Source organism: Meles meles, chromosome 17, assembly GCF_922984935.1.
Source record: "Meles meles chromosome 17, mMelMel3.1 paternal haplotype, whole genome shotgun sequence".
In the NCBI taxonomy this organism is placed as follows: Eukaryota; Metazoa; Chordata; class Mammalia; order Carnivora; family Mustelidae; genus Meles; species Meles meles.
The window spans coordinates 33,374,369-33,391,742 of NC_060082.1; the positions used below are offsets into that span (position 1 = coordinate 33,374,369).

Sequence of the window (17,374 nt, forward strand, 5' to 3'; positions counted from 1 at the left end):
GACACTGAAAATTGTTCTGAGGTGGCCACTGGAATGGCAATAGTCTTCACCTGAACTTACTTTCCATTGGTGTTCAGGCTCCTGCAGCCATCAAGCTCCCAAGTATCTGTTATTGGAGGATAATCCAGCTACATCCCTGTACCCATCCTAAACAAGACGGTCCAATTCCTCCTGCTCTGCTTCCGGGGGAATAAGCACATTTGTTTAGGTTAGGGCTTGGAATTTGGCAGATGCCTTATAAAAGATGCCTTGTGGACTCTTAGGACACTTGCCCTGTTCCAGATCCCTTTACGCCTCCACAGGCCTAGTCTACACCCTGTCCTCAGGTGCTGCTGCAGGCAGTGAGTCCAAACGGGCCACCTGGGATCCATGATGGCTGCAGATGCCCAGAACTCCGGCAGAGAGTGAGTCTACAAGGGGACAGACTGTTGCTAGTTTAAAGCTAGCAACAGTTTTCAAGTGGTGGCCTCCCTCCATCCTAGAAGCTATTCAGTTGCCTTTGTGCACATTTAGGTCCTTTGCATCTGGCCTGAGCTCTGTAGGCTGCTGAAGCCCTGCTGATGGGTGTGGACCACAGAAGCCCTGGTGGCACAGGTCAGGGAGTGAGGAGCAGGGAAAAGCACAATGTTAGGCAAGGCTGGGTCATAAGAGTGGGCTGCCGGGAATTCCAAGCCTTAATCTACACATTGTGCATATTCCTGCTCAAAGCAGAGCTGGGGGAATATGGACTGCTTTGCTAAGGGAAGGCTTGGCGCTTGGCCAGGGTACTGTGCATGTATGGGCCTTGAAGTTCAGGGTAGTCAGAGACCTGTTCAAGGGCAGGTGTCGGGGGGTGGGCGGGCTGTGTAATGGGAGTGGGTAGTTAAGGGTACGAGGCATCAAGCCCTAACCTCCGCAAATGTCCCCTGAATGCAGAGCTGGAAAAAACTGGACTGGGGCGTCTGGGTGACTCAGTGGGTTAAAGCCTCTGCCTTCAGCTCAGGTCATGATCCCAGGGTCCTGGGATCGAGCCCCGCATCAGGCTCTCTGCTCAGCAGGGAGCCTGCTTCCCCCTCTCTTTCTCAGCCTGCCTCTCTGCCTACTTGTGCTCTCTGTCAAATAAATAAATAAAATCTAAAAAAAGAGAAAAAAACTGGACTGCCTTTCCAGGGTCTGGTCAGGAAGACTGGTGGGGTTTCAGAAAAATAAGACATGGTTTTAGTATTTCAATGAGCTAGATTTCTGTGTTTCTGGAAAAAAAAAAAAAAAAAGCAGGTGCATTTTCTGGAGCTCAGGTAAATTTGAGGTCAATACAGTTGGGAAAAAGGGAGACCTTCACAGTTTCTCTCCAAGTGGTTTTTTTAAAAGATTTTATTTATTTATTTGACAGAAAGAGAGCACCAACAGGGGGAGTGGCAGGTGGAGGGAAAGGGAGAAGTGGGCTTCCCTGCTGATCAAGGAGACTGATGCATTGCTCCATCCCAGAACTCCGGGATCATGACCTGAGGAGAAGGCAGACGCTTAACAGTCTGAGCCAGCCAGGCATGCCTCCAAATGATTTTTTTTTAATGCTTTCCAATTTTTTGATTCATATGTCATATTATATATTGGCATAGCATGCTGTGAAGAATAATTCGTAGCAATGAAACGATTTTAAATTTAACCTACCGACAGCTACCTCATCACAAAATTGAAGGTGAATATAGCCACAGGGATGTTTTCTTATTCTATGCATTTGAAACTGCTGTGATCTCATTCTGAATGTCCCATTGATTTCTGAAGTCCCTGGAATAGCGCCATTTTTTTCTTTGTTGGTTTCCTGATTTTGCGGATACATTGGAACCAGCTTCAAAGGTCAGGCAGGCATCTTATATATTTGGCTAATCCACGTTAGCTAAATCTGACTTTAGCTATGTGGAGAAAGATAAGGGCTATTTTGAACTACTTTTGAGCAGGGCTTTAGAGGGGAAGGAAGGACATGAATCATATGGGAGCTGCTCAAGCTGCTCAAGAGGGGACAAGATATCAGCTCAGAGAGGGTGAGAAAGCGCCTGTTAGATCCTTTATTGGACTTTAACCCAGCCCAATGTTTAACCCAGCCAGACTGTTATGAAACAGGGGCTCTTTGCAGAAATACTGGAAAGTGTTTAAAACACTAAGGTCAGAGATCCATGAAGCTTTAGCACCTCCAAGGAATCCTTCCTTCCTTGACCATGGGAACAACAGGCTAAAGATAAAGGAAGCTTCTGTTTCCTGCCTCAGGAGGAGGAAGGGAAGCAGGAATGCTTCAGGTTGGCTCACAGAGGTATGTCTGAAACCAGAGATGTGTTCCTCTCAAAGCAGTGATTCAGAATGAGGCAAGAAAACTTGTGGGGGCAAGTCCCATTTGAATGTTCAGGGCAGTAAAGTGGTCTAGGGTGTCCACATAAGTACTAAGAACAGGGATTATTCAGTAGAATTTTGCAATCACAGAGCTGGAAGAGACCTCAGTAGCAATCTAGTCCAAACTTTTGTTGCCATGGAACTCTCTTCAAACAAAAGCTTCTGCAGGAGCCCTAACACAAACCCATATGAAAGCAGGATTGCTGGGGTGCGGCTTGGAGGGTCAAGAAACCCACAGAAGCTTATTTGTGAAATTAGAATAACTTTAAGAGCCCGGAGAAGTTTTATTTATGTCATTGAGCAGCTCAAGCAACATTGGTCACAAGGCATCAAGTTCCCCAAACGGACACATTCTTAATTTATAAAATGAAAAGCCTCTGAATCTTTAAGGACATTTTACTTGGAAGCATGAAAACAGGGAATATGACTTTTAGTCACACGGAAATGAGCCTCGGATGGAAATTTTCAGATTTATGGACTATGCTATGCCGGTTTGGGACAATGAGTCTCCGGGCCCCACTAGGTGGCGCCCCTGTTCGACATTTTGAGAACGTTTATTTCTCTCTCTTTTGGCCTCGGGTTTCGCAGGTTCAAGGAAATCCGATTAGATACCACGCACAAGAGAACCACACTTGCGTTCTTCTGTTTTAAAAAACCCAGAGCATTCCGGGGGGCCTACTGCAAGCCAAAGGAAGGCTGGGAGTCTGGACTTCCAGCTCAGGCTGCGCCAACTCGAAGATCCTGGAGAAGCAGGGATCCCGTGGCCTCAGTTTCTTCATCGGTAAAATGGCTCTTTGCGCCCTACCTTCCGAGCATCCCGTGGTAGGGGAGTCAGATGTCAGCCTAAATTCTGGATCCTATTTAAATCTGTACAAGGGGGATGTCCTACGGTGTGGTCGCTGAGATTAATAAAACGATGTTCGTAAGCTCTGGTACAGTGTCACCGAAGTGTCACTAAACGTAGCTTCCTCCGTTTTTGTTGTTGCTCCGGCGGGGGCGGGTGGGGAGGAGACCCTCCGTGGGAAAGCCTAAGGAAATCACACGTTTTTTCATTCATTGTTAAATACATATTCAAGGGAGGTTTTAGAAGTTCAGGCTACAACGTGCTAAAGGACAATAGAGAGTGAGGGGCGGGCCGCACTTCTGAGGCAGATATTGGGGGTTTAACTGCTACTTTCACAAATCCTCCGTCCGGGCCTTTCGCCCCACAGCGGCAGCGGCTCCCCGCCGCTCACTCACAGCCAGAGAACACCCGCCGCACCCGCGACTGACGTCCCGCCCGGAACCTCCCGGAGCCCTCGCGAGCCGCCCAGGCGGGCGCTGCGAGGTGGAGAGAGGCCTCGGGCCCCGCCCCCCTGCGTCACCGCGTAGCGGCGCAGAGGCGTTTCCCGGGGCGTGCCGCGGTTGCTAGGCGACCACACCGCTCCCCCTCCCACCCCTGCTGCTCCTCTCCCCACTCCAGGCCGGGCGAGTCGCGAGCAGAGACGCGCGGATCTGCAGTGTCTGGACGAGATTCCCCCGGGAAGCGTCGCGGTCCCGGCGGCAGCCGCCCCAGCGCAGGTGGACCCTGCACTTCGAACCCTCCAACCGCCGCCCCTCCCCCCGGGGGTCCCGAGCTAGCGGATGGGAGGCACGGCTCGCGGGCCGGGGCGGAAGGATGCGGGGCCGCCCGGAGCCGGACTCCCGCCCCAGCAGCGGAGGTAACGGCGCCGCAGGGTAACGGGCTGGGGCGCCCGAGTGGGCGGCTGGCTCAGGCTGGCGAGGTCGGGGGGCGGGGCGGGGAAGGCCTGGACTGAGGTTGGAGTGAGCCCCTCGCAGGAGGACGAGGGAAGGGTTCTGACCGCCTCCGGGGAACGGATCCATCCTCTTCCCCTCCGTCAGCTACCCTCCCCCGCCTGCCCACCGCGATCGGGGGAGGGGGCTGGAGCGGAGTTAGGAGAAGCAGCCGTAGATCGGGGATTTGGTAAGGAACTCTTAAGAACCTGGGACTTTTTGTGGGGCTTTTTTAGCAAACTATGGAGGCAGGGAGCACTACCTTTCACGGAAGCCCTGTTGCTCAGAGCAGATAACCAAGGGCTGAACTCTTGGGTTTTGCCGTGAGGGGTGCGGTCGGCTTCGGATATGCAGGTGAAGGGTTGTGCTGAGTAGGGCTTTCTGGAGATCCTATTTTGAGAGATTCTCCACCTTGCATTGTATTTTACGCCTAAAAGGAGACAGGGGACACCCCCCCCCCGCTTCATTTGCATGCAGACTTCCTTCGGGTGATTTCCTCTGCCTATTTATAGGAATACTTGCAGGTCTTCAGTGTCTTTTTCTTTATAAATGTGGACGCCTCTCCCATTTTATTTATTATATTCATGTTGTTGGCAAAGACCCAGTCACATCCCGAATTTTGGGTTGTCAGAGAAGCAGTTTCCATTAAAGATATAAATAATGCTATAAGAATGTGAGCTAGTTTTTAAAAAGAATATTCCAAAAATATTTGTACTGGACTTTTTAAATTATTCTTTGTATTTCTATAACACATCAATGAAGAAAGCTCTAGGAGTAATTTTACAAAACGGTTTCTAAAGGCAACTTTAAATATTGAAATTAAAAAACTGAAATAAGTATTTCAGCATATTTTAAAAGATTTTTTAAAATTCTTCCTGGTCATTATTATTGTATTTGTAGTGTATTATATAAAAATGATACATTGAAAGACTGATGTGTATAACTGGGAAATTCATATTCTTAGTGGCAAATGAAATACATTAGCTAGGACCATCCTGTGGATTAAATAAAATAAACCCTCTCCCTCTTCAGTTGGGGAGACACAGTACTAAAGAACAGAGGTGCTCCTTAATTGTTTCGCATTTAGCTTCCACCATCCACCAGAAAATGAAGTGGATACAGAAGTGAAATTCAGTACATTTTGTAATTTAGAGAATCCCTTTAGTATTTGTTGTGCTATTCACTGTATGTTTCTACAAATTAGGTAGATGTTAAGTTATTGTTTACGTAAATAAACAATAAAAAGAAGACAGCCCTAAGACCTTTCATTTCCTGTAGACTAAAACTGTTCTTCCCATTATAACGTATGGAAAACAAGCTCAGGGAAGAAGTTAATACAGCCAGTGGTATAGCTGATATTAGAATCCAGGTCTCTGATTTTTAAAATATAGTTACCTCTGCCTTTTTTTTTTCCTCTTTCTTTTCCTGTTCTGGTTAGTTTTTAGGTTTCAGATTCAAACTAGCCTTTATTTGCAAGTAGTAAGTTAAATGAGATCCTTTTGATAGTCCCTATTTTAATTTTTTTAAATATTCCAATTTTAACTAATCTCTACACCCAATATGGGACTTGAACTCACAACCCCGAAATCAAGAGTCACATGCTCTACCATCTGAGCCAGCCAGGCACCCTGATAGTCCCTATTTTTTTTTTTAACAACATTCACAAAGACAGACTTGTTTTAACTATTTCAAAATAAAAACCTAGAAATGCTTCCCTTTTTAAAAAAAGAAAAGTTGGGCTTCCTCTGTTCTTTTGCCAAATACCCCAGTTTTTTGTATTCAATGCCAACATGCAGTGTAGACATTTATTTGTATTAGTTATTTGTGGCAGATGTGAGGCAATAAAGACACAATGTTTTGAAAATACAAGTTTATATACTTCAGTTACTGATGGATTTTATCTGTAACCCTTTCAACTAGATTGGGGGATGGTGTCTATGATACCTTCATGATGATAGATGAAACCAAATGCCCACCCTGTTCAAATGTACTCTGCAATCCTTCTGAACCGCCTCTGCCCAGAAGACTAAATGTAAGTAAATGAAGTTGTTCTTGGCTCTCTAGTTGTCTTGAAAAGAAGGAAGTGCTACTTAATGCCCAAGGTACAGTTACATCTCGCTGGCAACCCAGACTCTTTTGTTTCCTTTTGGTTTCTCTTGACTTTGAAATAACAATTGCTGTGTTCCCAGTTTAGATTTACAGAATGATTTTGATTTGGAGCTGCACTTACTCCTTTCAATCATGGGGATAAATGCATGGAATTAGCAAAAAAATAATAAGCTACTTTTATCTAGGGAATGTTTGTTTTGTTATAGAAGGACATAGACAGTGTATTGTAAAAACTCATTTTAACAAAAACCAGAAACAGAAAATACCCCTGAATTCATAGATCTGCACCTTTTTTCCCCTGCAAGAGAGAAATGCAGTCCTAGCTTATTAGTATGCTACAGAGAATCACTTTATGAATCATAAATAAAACTTGAACAGTACAGTTTGGTTTTTGATGAATTTAATCATTCTGGAGCTTGCAGACATTTAGCTTTTGACACTGTTTTACTTAAGGTAATAAAAAAAATTAATTCATATTCCCTCAGCGTATACAAAGTAGTAGGGAGAACAGGGTTTGGACAAGTTCCAGGATAGGGAAAAGCTATCCTGTGACTTTAACATTTGCTGTACGTATCACCCAATGAACGAATTGAATAACTGAGTATACTAATTTGTAATTTCTCCTTCACATTTCTGCATCTAAGACCTCAGATTGTTTCTATACTCCAAAAAATGTTGCATGCATTTTTCATAGCCCTCCCCAACTTTTTGTCAGCTTTTGCTATTAAAGTCAATCTTTTCACTAGTTCTGAGGCTAATAATATTACAGAGTATTGGCTAAATATATTTGGAAGGCTGGTCACCCTATTTTTAACCTGTTCTCTGGAGTACAGTAAGTTTCCTTTCCATTCTCAGCAAGCTTATTTCTTTAATATGTGAAAAACTTCTCAGAGCTCCAGAATCTCATACTCCTCTGGTTGACCTCAGTTTGTTTTTTGTTTTTTTGTTTTGCCTTTTAATTAACATATAATGTATTATTTGTTTCAGAGGTACAGGTCCATGAATCATCCGTCTTAAACAATTCACAGCACTCACCATAGCATATCTCCCCAGTGTCCATCTGACCATCAGTTTTCTTGGTTACTGGCTGCCCATTAGCAGGTCTCTGTGGGAAACTTTTGGCAGTTGGGCAGGTCCATTAACATGTGACTTAAAAGTTCATTTTAACTTCAATTTAGAGTTAGCCAATGCTAGTCATCTCCCAGCAGGTCAATTAAATGGTATGTTTCAGGGTCAAAATGAATTTCTTAATGTATAATATACAGAGTAACCATTTTGGGGACATAGGATTTTCATTCTAAGGTAATGGTGTCTTTGCAAACTTTGCTGAAAAAAATGCTCTTTGGCCTCTGTTGACATGGATAGTCTGTTATGACATGACTCCATCCCCAGACCCTATTGCTGTTTTCACAAAGCCTTTAGGCTTCATTGTTTATCCAAGATGTTCTTATATTCTCATTGTATACCATAAATCGTTGGCATATAGGCTTTTATTGGGTTAAGTTTTGTGTTGCAGATTTAGGGTCAAGAGCCAGGGAAAGAGAATGGAGTGTTTCCTGTCTGGATGAGAAGTATACTCCTTCTCAGAATTTCTCAGCAAGATCTTCAAGACTCTATTAACACAGTTGAGGATTCTATTTGAAATGTCAAGAGCCCTCCAAGTTAACAGCATATGTGAAGCATTCTTAAACAAAACATAATTAATCTGGCATTATCTGTCCCTGTGGTATAATTACATAATTACAAAAACAATTGGTATATAATCTGTATTGCTCAGTTATTATGATTATAAGACTAGAAATATGTAGTATTTTATAACTATTATACTTTAACATGCGTGCAAATTGTAGATTCTCCTAGAACAATGAAAGGAAGATTTTATTTATAGCACAACAGTCTTGATACATGATTGATTCAGGCCAGTATTTGAGTTATGTACAGGAAAGGAAAGAAACCTAAGAAGAGAACCCCTCCCTGTGTGGAAAAACTCCTTCCTGGAATTCTTCAGATTCACTGGAGACTCAGACCTTGAAAATCCAGAGTGGACTGTACCTGGAGCATGGTTTTCTTCCTGGGAGCCACACTTCAAGAGAGACATGCAGTGCAGCTGGCGTTGAGAATGTGAATAGGATAGGAAGCAACCCTGTGAGGGAGAGGGTGTGATGGGTTGACAAGCCCAGGGGAAAATGGTGCGGGCGGGACAGCCCCTTTTAAGTATCTGAAGGACTTTTACATGAAATTTGGACACTTCTGTATAGTTCCAGAGGAAAAACTAAGACTCAATTTACACGGAGTGAGATTTAGGCTCACTTTGAGGAAAAACCTGAGTCAGGAAATCCAAACAACATCCCTAATTTTATCATAATAGTTCTGTGCGAATTAAATTTCTGTTCTAATATTAATGTTCTGTGCCTGAGACCCTCTCTTTATCACAAACAGAAATGAAGACCTCCAGAGCCGGCACAGCCTTACATGTAGGCAGAGTTGGCAAAATACCCAGGGACGGACCCTCAAATCCCTTTCCTACCAGCTTGTCACTGGTGACCTCGTTTCTGGAGGGTCATTCCTTTGGGTTGAGGCATTGATCTGTTGAAGTTCCAATAACTTGGAGAGGTGACACCTTAAATTGTAGAGCAAGTTGAAAGCAGGTTTCTTGTCGGGAGAGAAAGTGGGTGAGGGATTTCCGTGCATCCTAAAGGAGGGCCTGTTGTGGGGGCCATCATGCTGCAGGAGACCTGAGACCTATGTAGTGCCAGATGTCTACTGGAGGGGGACTGGAGGTAGGGAAGGAGGTCCCACAGACAGAAGAGAGAAACGGAAAGGGCAAAGAGAAGGCACATAGTTTAAGCCTTAATGTATTGAGAATTTTGCCAAATTATTACCAGTATTTGTAAAATCTTTTATAGCTTGTAAGGGTCATTCACATATATTATTAATTATAATTTGATTCACACAGCATCCTGCAAATAGGTATTAATATGCACATTTTATATATAAAGAAACTAAGGCTAACAAACTGGACGAAAGGTCAAGCAACCTGCCCAGGGACTTACAGCTTTTAAGCAGGATAGCCAGGACTCCCATAGATCTCTCTTTTCTTCAGCACGTGTCCCCAACACGCTCGCAGTAAATATGTAGAAGCACTGAAGTTAGGTGTAAAAATTTTAAGGAAAACTGGCCGGGATGCAAGCAGAGTTTCGCTTTTATTATGTAAATCTCCCCAAAACCAAAGAATTCTAATTCCCTCATTCTGCCAAACTTACCGCCTCCTGGATTATACTTCCTTGAGAACACTTGTTTTTTGTTTATTTGTGGGTTGTTGTTTTTTTTAAGCACTTGTAATAGTGAACAGTGAGGGTTCCTGTGACCAGCACATGGAGGGCCAGATAGATGGATGAGACCCTCTTCTGTTTTTTCAGCCCTGAGTACAGTTAAGAGTCATTTGACTTCTTACTGGTAAGAACAATGTTGCATAATATTTACATCTTATCAGGGTATTTGGGTTCTGTCTGCAGGCCTGTCTTATTTTCTTGACCAGTGATAGTTCTCCCTTCTGCTTTCAGAGATTTTTCTCGGTGCATATGTCATCTCTTGACTCAAACACTGCTTGCCAAAGGCAGCCAGGGCCTCACTTCTGTGTGCTATCAGGTGCTACCCGGTTTTTGTGACGACGGGACTCCCTAAATGTTTAAATTGAGAAAATGACCTGAAAGGAGCAGGCAGGAGCGAATGTCCTGCTCTAAAAACTACAGCTATATATAAAATTGGCCAACACTTAAATTGTTTCATCATTTTTTTTTGCTACTATTTATATTTTCTCTTTTGTGTTGTTATTTAGATAATGGGCTTTGTGCTGTTTTCTTAGGTTATATTAAAATTCTGTTTTTTAAGGATATGGCCACTTTGGATCATGACCTTTTCATTTGTTTTCTTCTTTCCTTCTAGCACCCTCTTGAATTTTCCGTAGTGTGCGTGTGTAATTTTTTTTGTATTTCTCTTTTTTGCTTTTCTTTTCCTCCATCTAATTTCGTAGAATTATATTTCCTCTCAGAGGAATAAGTAGAGCTTTCCTCGGTGAGCTACTGTTCCTTGAAGGAGAGTGTTAAGCAAATTCAAGTGTAAAGAGTAATGTGCCTTTATCACCTAGGCTCTTCCTACGGAAGAGTGGGTGTAGGTGTAGGTGAGAGACACTATCTCTCCAGGAAAGTTTTACCAGAACCTCCCCTACCCCTCCAGGGGCCTTGGATTCTCACTGTTACTCATCAGATGCATAAAGAATTGGCCCAGAGGATCTCAGGAATTCTCTTTGGCTTAGACCCTTGTGATTCAGTGAGCTGAACTACAAGCATTCAGTCATTTCTGAGGGGGGGCCTGGGAATAGATCATGAGGTCATTTTTGAGGGGGGCCTGGGAGTAGATAATGAGGTTTTGCTTGATTCCAGGCCACGGCCATGATTCAGCCCTAATGGGGAGTAGTAGAAGTACTAGTAGAATCCGGGCCAAGTTGTGTCTGTGGGAAGGATGCTGGACTGATGGAAGACCTGGGTTCAAATCCTGCCTGGTCCTTCATGGATTCTTTCTCTCCTCTTTTTTTTCTTTCTCTTTTTTTAAACAGAACACTTTAATATGCGTATTTTGATTCTGATGTATGCCCTTAAGAATTGGTAAGATAGGGGCGCCTGGGTGGCTCAGTGGATTAAGCCGCTGCCTTCGGCTCAGGTCATGATCTCAGGGTCCTGGGATCGAGCCCCGCATCCGGCTCTCTGCTCTGCAGGGAGCCTGCTTCCTCCTCTCTCTCTGCCTGCCTCTCTGCCTACTTGTGATCTCTCTCTGTCAAATAAATAAATAAAATCTTTGAAAAAAAAAAGAATTGGTAAGATACTTGAAACAGTAAACAATAGGAGACAGTATGTATATAATCAAATGCCAGATCACGTGGTACAGATTTGAAAAGCTACAGTTAAGATACGAGGTTAATTAGCGTGGGCTTGGAGTAGTTCCAGTTGGAAGGGAGGGGACTTGAGTTGGAACTTGAAGGACTGCAGGATGAGAGTGGGTAGGGTAAGAAGACTCTCACCAGAAAGACAGACCCATTAGAAGGAACTTAGCACGTTTAGGGTTTGGTAAGAAGACCGTTTGCTCTTAAACAAAGCAAGACCTATACTGGGGGGTTGAGGTGGCCAGTTATTCTTAGGGGGTCTGAAGATCGGCATGACACAAGTCTCTGTTGACTCCTGCCTCTCTCGTCTCACTTTTGGGTAATTGTAACCTACGTGACTGGACAGTTTTGGTGTCGTTCTGGCCGGGGATGGATTCTTTCGTCCTTCCGCTATTTTTAGTGGCTTTACCATCACAGTCATGTTTCTTTTCCATAGATCACCGCTGAGCAGTTAAGCAGAGATCACACTCAGCGCTTTCTGAGCGGAGGTGAGGTGAAGGTAGAACAGCTGTTTCAAGAATTTGGCAACAGAAGATCTGACACTCTTCCGACAGATGGCATCAACGACTCTGAAAAGTGCTCTCCTACCGCCTCTCAGGGTAAAAGTTCAGAGAGCTCGAATGCGGTGAAAGCCAGCAGTTCAGCCAAAACATCCAAAGCAGTGCCCCTGACTCCTGAGCAAGCACTGAAGCAGTACAAACACCACCTGACTGCCTACGAGAAGCTGGAGATTGTCAACTACCCCGAGATTTACTTCGTGGGCCCAAATGCCAAAAAAAGACACGGAGTGATCGGCGGTCCCAATAATGGTGGCTATGACGATGCAGACGGGGCCTATATTCACGTGCCTCGCGACCATCTAGCTTATCGATACGAGGTGCTGAAGATTATCGGCAAGGGAAGTTTTGGGCAGGTGGCCCGGGTCTACGATCACAAACTTCGACAGTACGTGGCCCTGAAGATGGTGCGCAATGAAAAGCGCTTCCATCGGCAAGCTGCTGAGGAGATCCGGATTCTGGAGCATCTTAAAAAGCAGGACAAAACTGGGAGCATGAATGTCATCCACATGCTGGAAAGTTTCACCTTCCGGAACCACGTTTGCATGGCCTTTGAATTGCTGAGCATAGACCTTTATGAGCTCATTAAAAAAAACAAGTTTCAGGGTTTTAGCGTCCAGTTAGTTCGCAAGTTTGCCCAATCCATCTTGCAGTCCTTGGATGCTCTCCACAAAAATAAGATCATTCACTGTGACCTGAAGCCAGAAAACATTCTCCTGAAGCACCATGGGCGCAGTGCGACCAAGGTCATTGACTTCGGGTCCAGCTGTTTCGAATACCAGAAGCTTTACACGTATATCCAATCTCGGTTCTACAGAGCTCCAGAGATCATCTTAGGAAGCCGCTACAGCACGCCTATAGACATATGGAGTTTTGGCTGCATCCTTGCAGAACTTCTAACAGGACAGCCTCTCTTCCCAGGAGAGGATGAGGGAGACCAGTTGGCCTGTATGATGGAGCTGCTCGGGATGCCACCACCAAAACTTCTGGAGCAAGCCAAACGTGCCAAGTACTTCATTAACTCCAAGGGCCTACCTCGCTACTGTTCTGTGACTACTCAGGCAGATGGGAGGGTTGTGCTTGTGGGGGGTCGCTCACGTAGGGGGAAAAAGCGGGGCCCCCCAGGCAGCAAAGACTGGGTGACAGCACTGAAGGGATGTGATGACTACTTGTTTATAGAGTTTTTGAAAAGGTGCCTTCAGTGGGATCCGTCTGCCCGTTTGACCCCAGCTCAAGCACTGAGACATCCTTGGATTAGTAAGTCTGTGCCCAGACCTGTCACCATCGAAAAGGTATCAGGCAAACGGGTGGTAAATCCTGCAAATGCTTTCCAGGGACTGGGTTCCAAGCTGCCTCCAGTTGTCGGAATAGCCAACAAGCTTAAAGCTAACTTAATGTCCGAAACCAGTGGTGGTATACCTCTGTGCAGTGTACTGCCGAAACTCATTAGCTAATGGACAGTGCTGTGCTCAGAGATGTATATGTTTGTATTTTTAATTATCTTGCAGACCTGAACGTGGGGAAAAAAATACAGGCCCATTGGTGGATATGTTTTTGTTAGACTAGATTTTTTTTTTTTTAACAAGGCAAAACATTTTTATATGACTGTAACAGAACTCTTCAAGGGCTAATTACCTAACCAGCCTGTGTTGGCCATCCTGGAATGTACATTAAATGACTTTTTATAGGTCAGTGCATCTTCGTTATTGTCGTCAGGTATACATCACCTTACGTATGCTGCTACTGGTTTAAGTCCCTTTCTCTCAAGATACAAGGTGCCCCGAGAAGTGTATCCTGGCCACTCGTCACTTCTCGTCTCCCTCGGCCTCTGTTCCGGAGGGGTAGCTTGGGACACAGCCGTGGTTCTGGATGAGAGCTGAAGCTAGCCCTCTTGCCCCAGCAGGCGGTTCTGTGGGCTCATCCCAGGTGAAAGGGTTTAGCAGAATATGGGGCAGGGGTAGGTTCTGGAAGTTCTTAGTCACTTGAAAAAGTGGTGTCACTGCTTCTCAATGACTCATTTCTCTTTCTTTCAGTCCTGTGATGTGTGCTGTTTTAATTTTATGTTGTTATTATTTTTATGATTTTTCTGCTTCTGATATGTTTCCTGGGAAAGGCTTTTTATAGCTATCCTACCCCTTTACCAAGCACTGGTTTTAAAACTTAAGTCCTCTATATCACTTTACAACCCCACCGCACCCCTGTCTCCAGGGAGCATAAAGCAGCTTCTTTGCCTCAGATGACCGTTCAAGGGAGAAGCAGCAGGTAAACTTCAGTTCCCGAGTTTCTTGGAACCCTGGAGACCAGCCTACTTGCTGCATTTCTATGGACTTCTTCCCTGTAAAAGTGATCACTCTCTGAGAAACCTAACCACAGCCCACTGCCCTCCCTCGTCTCTACCCAGCCCTCTGCCACCTCAGCATGCTACAGTCTCCCCACTGGCCATTTAAGCCGAAGACTGTCCCCTAGGTGCTGAGTGAACTTCAGATACAAGACAATCCAGATGCCGATGGTCATCCATTTCCTTTTCCTTTGCTTGAACATCCTTTCTTTTTCTCTGCTAAGATTCAGCGAGGGCTGGCAGTAAAGCTGACTGCTAGCCAGATGTCTTCCTTAGAAGTGCTACTGTTTTCTTCCCCTCTACTTCCACCCTCCGCCAAGAGTGTGCCTGAGCTTTGTCCTCAGAGCGGCCTCTCTGAGGTAGACCGTTACTTTCTTCAGTACCATTCCCAGGATGACCCAGTTCCATTTTCACTCTAGAACTTAGTCTGCGAACTCCATAAGGTCAGAGATCATAAGATCGCCGGGCAACACCGTAACCAAAAGAAGAGAAATGCCAGGGGCACATCACTGAAGGAACTCCTGCCTGAGAAGTACCCTGATTGCCACGGCACGGGCTGTGAAAATGGAGAGTGAGCCAATGTCCACAGCATGACCTTGGCCGCGGGCGTAAGGGTTCAGACCGAGGCTTCGGCCTCTTGAAAAGGGCACATCCTGGTGCTTCTGGTGCCTGAGCAATGGCACACTTCAAAACTTGAATCACTTCCTTCACTCCGGGTTTACAGAAGGCAGTGGAAACACACCCCTCCTCCACGTCCCTCCAGCTCCTGCTGAGCCCACGGCCCAACTGAGAAGCGGTGCAAGCAGCCCCCACGTTATCTCAGCAGAGCACATGTTCGGGTTGTTTTGCCCGTTGTTATCAGTGTGGAAGACCTGCTCTTAAGCAAACAGTGTTAAAAAAGACTGCTGCCCCAAACACATCTGCTGTGCCCAGAATTGGGATGTGTTTGTCAGGAGCAATCTCCTGGGTCAGCCCACGCCGTCTGCCACGGGAGAGGAGGCAACCCGTGGCTGAGGTGGTCACGTGGTCTGTTTCTGTGCATTGAGTAGATAGATTTAGGTTGCTGGAACCAGGCCGAGGACAGGCTGTAGACAACTCTGATGTCATACAAATTCTAGAAAGCTCTGGGAAGGTGGATAGATGTGTTTCTGCCTAAGTTTGGCAACCTAGAGAGTGACGCAGAGCAGAGTCATCCCGGCTGGCTGGGATGCCTGTCTTCGGCAGCCGAGTCAGGTTTGGGGAGAGTGGGCTGCTTTAAAACCTGCCAGTTGTGCCAGATGGATCTGGGGAGGTTGATGAGTTGGTTTCAAGTTTAGGGGCAAGTTGTCATTTTTAGAAGCTTTTACCCAGTGCCCCCTTTTAACAGCCACTGTTAAATTGTCACTTGGATCCCTGCCCAGAGCAGAGAGTGACTGAACTGGATCAGAGTTAGTGCAGAGATTCAGGCTGTCTCCCCGACCGTCACTGAATGGCTCTGCAGCCATTTTTGTTCTTCAGGTCATTTCTTTTCTTTTCTTTTTTTTTAAGATCTTATTTATTTGACAGAGATCACAGTAGGCAGAGGGGTGGGGGGAACCAGGCTCCCTGCTGAGCAGAGACTCCCCCCCCCCGCCCCGATGTGGGGCTCGATCCCAGGACCCTGGGACCATGACCTGAGCCGAAGGCAGAGGCTTTAACCCACTGAGCCACCCAGGTGCCCCTCTTCTGGTCGTTTCAATGAAACAGGTCAAGTTGGTTGGCTTCTACTGGTTTTTAAGTTGACAGAATCAACTGAGTTTCCGAATTGCTGTTGCCACCATGAAAAGAGTTGGGTAGGAAGGTTTGTTTGACCTTATTCCTAAAGTCATTCTTTTGCCCTCAACATGGGAAATTGGCTAATCCAGCTAATACCTGCTCCTCGTATCAGACTCTGTCCTACCTTCTGTCCTCACAGCAATTGATCTGTTCATTCATCACATGCTATCGTGGTTTCCTTTACTGGAATGTCAGCTTCAAATGGGCAGGCCCATGTCCTCATGATGCTGTGAATGAACCCGCTGCCTTGCTGTCGATCATGTGCAGGTGATGGAGGTTCGTTCCCCTCCATGTACCAGGAAGGTGCTCACGTCTTGTCTTCTTTAAATTGACCCACATGATCTCTAATCTCTCCTTTTTGAGAAAGGGTCATCAGAGAAGGATTACGTGAGGACATCTTCTGGTCTAGCACTTGACACCTTGATAATAGTGAAAAATGCAGCCATAACATCTTAACTATGACTTCAAGATTCTGTTTCTGTTTCTCGGAGACTCTAAAGGAAGAGAGGGTGTAGTATGGTTCTTCCCCAGAAGACTTTAGTGTATGACCATAGTAGCATGCTTTAGTCCTCAGTGGGGGGATTTCTTGGCTTTGGTTTTTGACTTTTGGTTTTTTTTAGAGAGAGAGAGCAGTGGGGAGAGGGGTAGAGGGACAGAGGGAAACTTAAGCAGGTTTATGCCCAGCTTAAAGCCTGATGCACGGCTCTATCTCACAATCCTGAGATCATGACCTGAGCTGAAATCAAGACTCTGATGTTTGACCAACTGCGCTACCCAGGTGTCCTGAGTCTTAGGTGTTTTAAGAGGGTTTGGGACAGACAGGTTAGCTGGCAAATGTCACTATACTTTATAAATGTCACTATATATACACTATACTTTTTTGACTGTTAAGAATGGGGTTTATTGCATGATCAAAAAGCAACAGAACAAAAGACTAAATAAAAAGTTCAACCACGAAACAGTTTGGATCTGCAGCAGCTGGTCGTGTTGAAACACTGTTTTGCCTAATTCCAAAGTAGGCATAATTAAAGTTAAATGCTAAATTTTAGATAGCGGCTGATAAATGCTGAGCTTTCCTAACAGAATACTCCTATTGGTGGCTCAGTGGTTTAAGCTGCTGCCTTCGGCTCAGGTCATGATCTCAGGGTCCTGGGATCGAGTCCCGCATCGGGCTCTCTGCTCGGCAGGGAGCCTGCTTCCCTCTCACTCTCTCTGCCTGCCTCTCTGCCTACTTGTATCTCTCTCTGTCAAATAAATAAATAAAAATCTTTAAAAAAAAAAAAAGCTTTTAATTATTTCTCATGCATCTGTTGTTGGATGTCCTCAGCATGGAAGCTGGAAAAGTGGCAACAATCATTCTGGACTGCCTCTGGACACTTTTTTCTCCTTTGAGAATGAAGGAGAAGTACTTAAGCTTTGAGCAAGGCGGACAGAGCATGTTTTCCTCCAGGTCTCCCGTCGTGTTGGAGATGACTGGTCTGTAGAGCGCTGTAACTTATTACA

General features: G+C 45.3%; 1 protein-coding gene across 1 annotated transcript; it reads left to right on the forward strand.

Annotated features, from left to right (window-relative positions):
* Window positions 1-3,818: 3,818 nt before the first annotated feature.
* DYRK3 (dual specificity tyrosine phosphorylation regulated kinase 3) lies at window positions 3,819-14,353 on the forward strand. The gene is made up of 3 exons (XM_045983534.1): window positions 3,819-4,061; window positions 6,055-6,166; window positions 11,619-14,353. The coding sequence occupies exons 1-3, from the start codon at window positions 3,985-3,987 to the stop codon at window positions 13,191-13,193; spliced, it is 1,764 nt and encodes a 587-aa protein (XP_045839490.1). The 5' UTR covers window positions 3,819-3,984; the 3' UTR covers window positions 13,194-14,353.
* Window positions 14,354-17,374: the final 3,021 nt, after the last annotated feature.

Excerpts from the sequence above, each read along its gene's own strand:
- DYRK3 (XM_045983534.1), top strand. The coding sequence starts at position 3,985 with ATGGGAGGCACGGCTCGCGGGCCGGGGCGGAAGGATGCGGGGCCGCCC. Across the intron at positions 4,062-6,054 it reads CTCCCGCCCCAGCAGCGGAG|ATTGGGGGATGGTGTCTATG; the intron begins GTAACGGCGCCG and ends CCTTTCAACTAG. Across the intron at positions 6,167-11,618 it reads CTCTGCCCAGAAGACTAAAT|ATCACCGCTGAGCAGTTAAG; the intron begins GTAAGTAAATGA and ends TCTTTTCCATAG.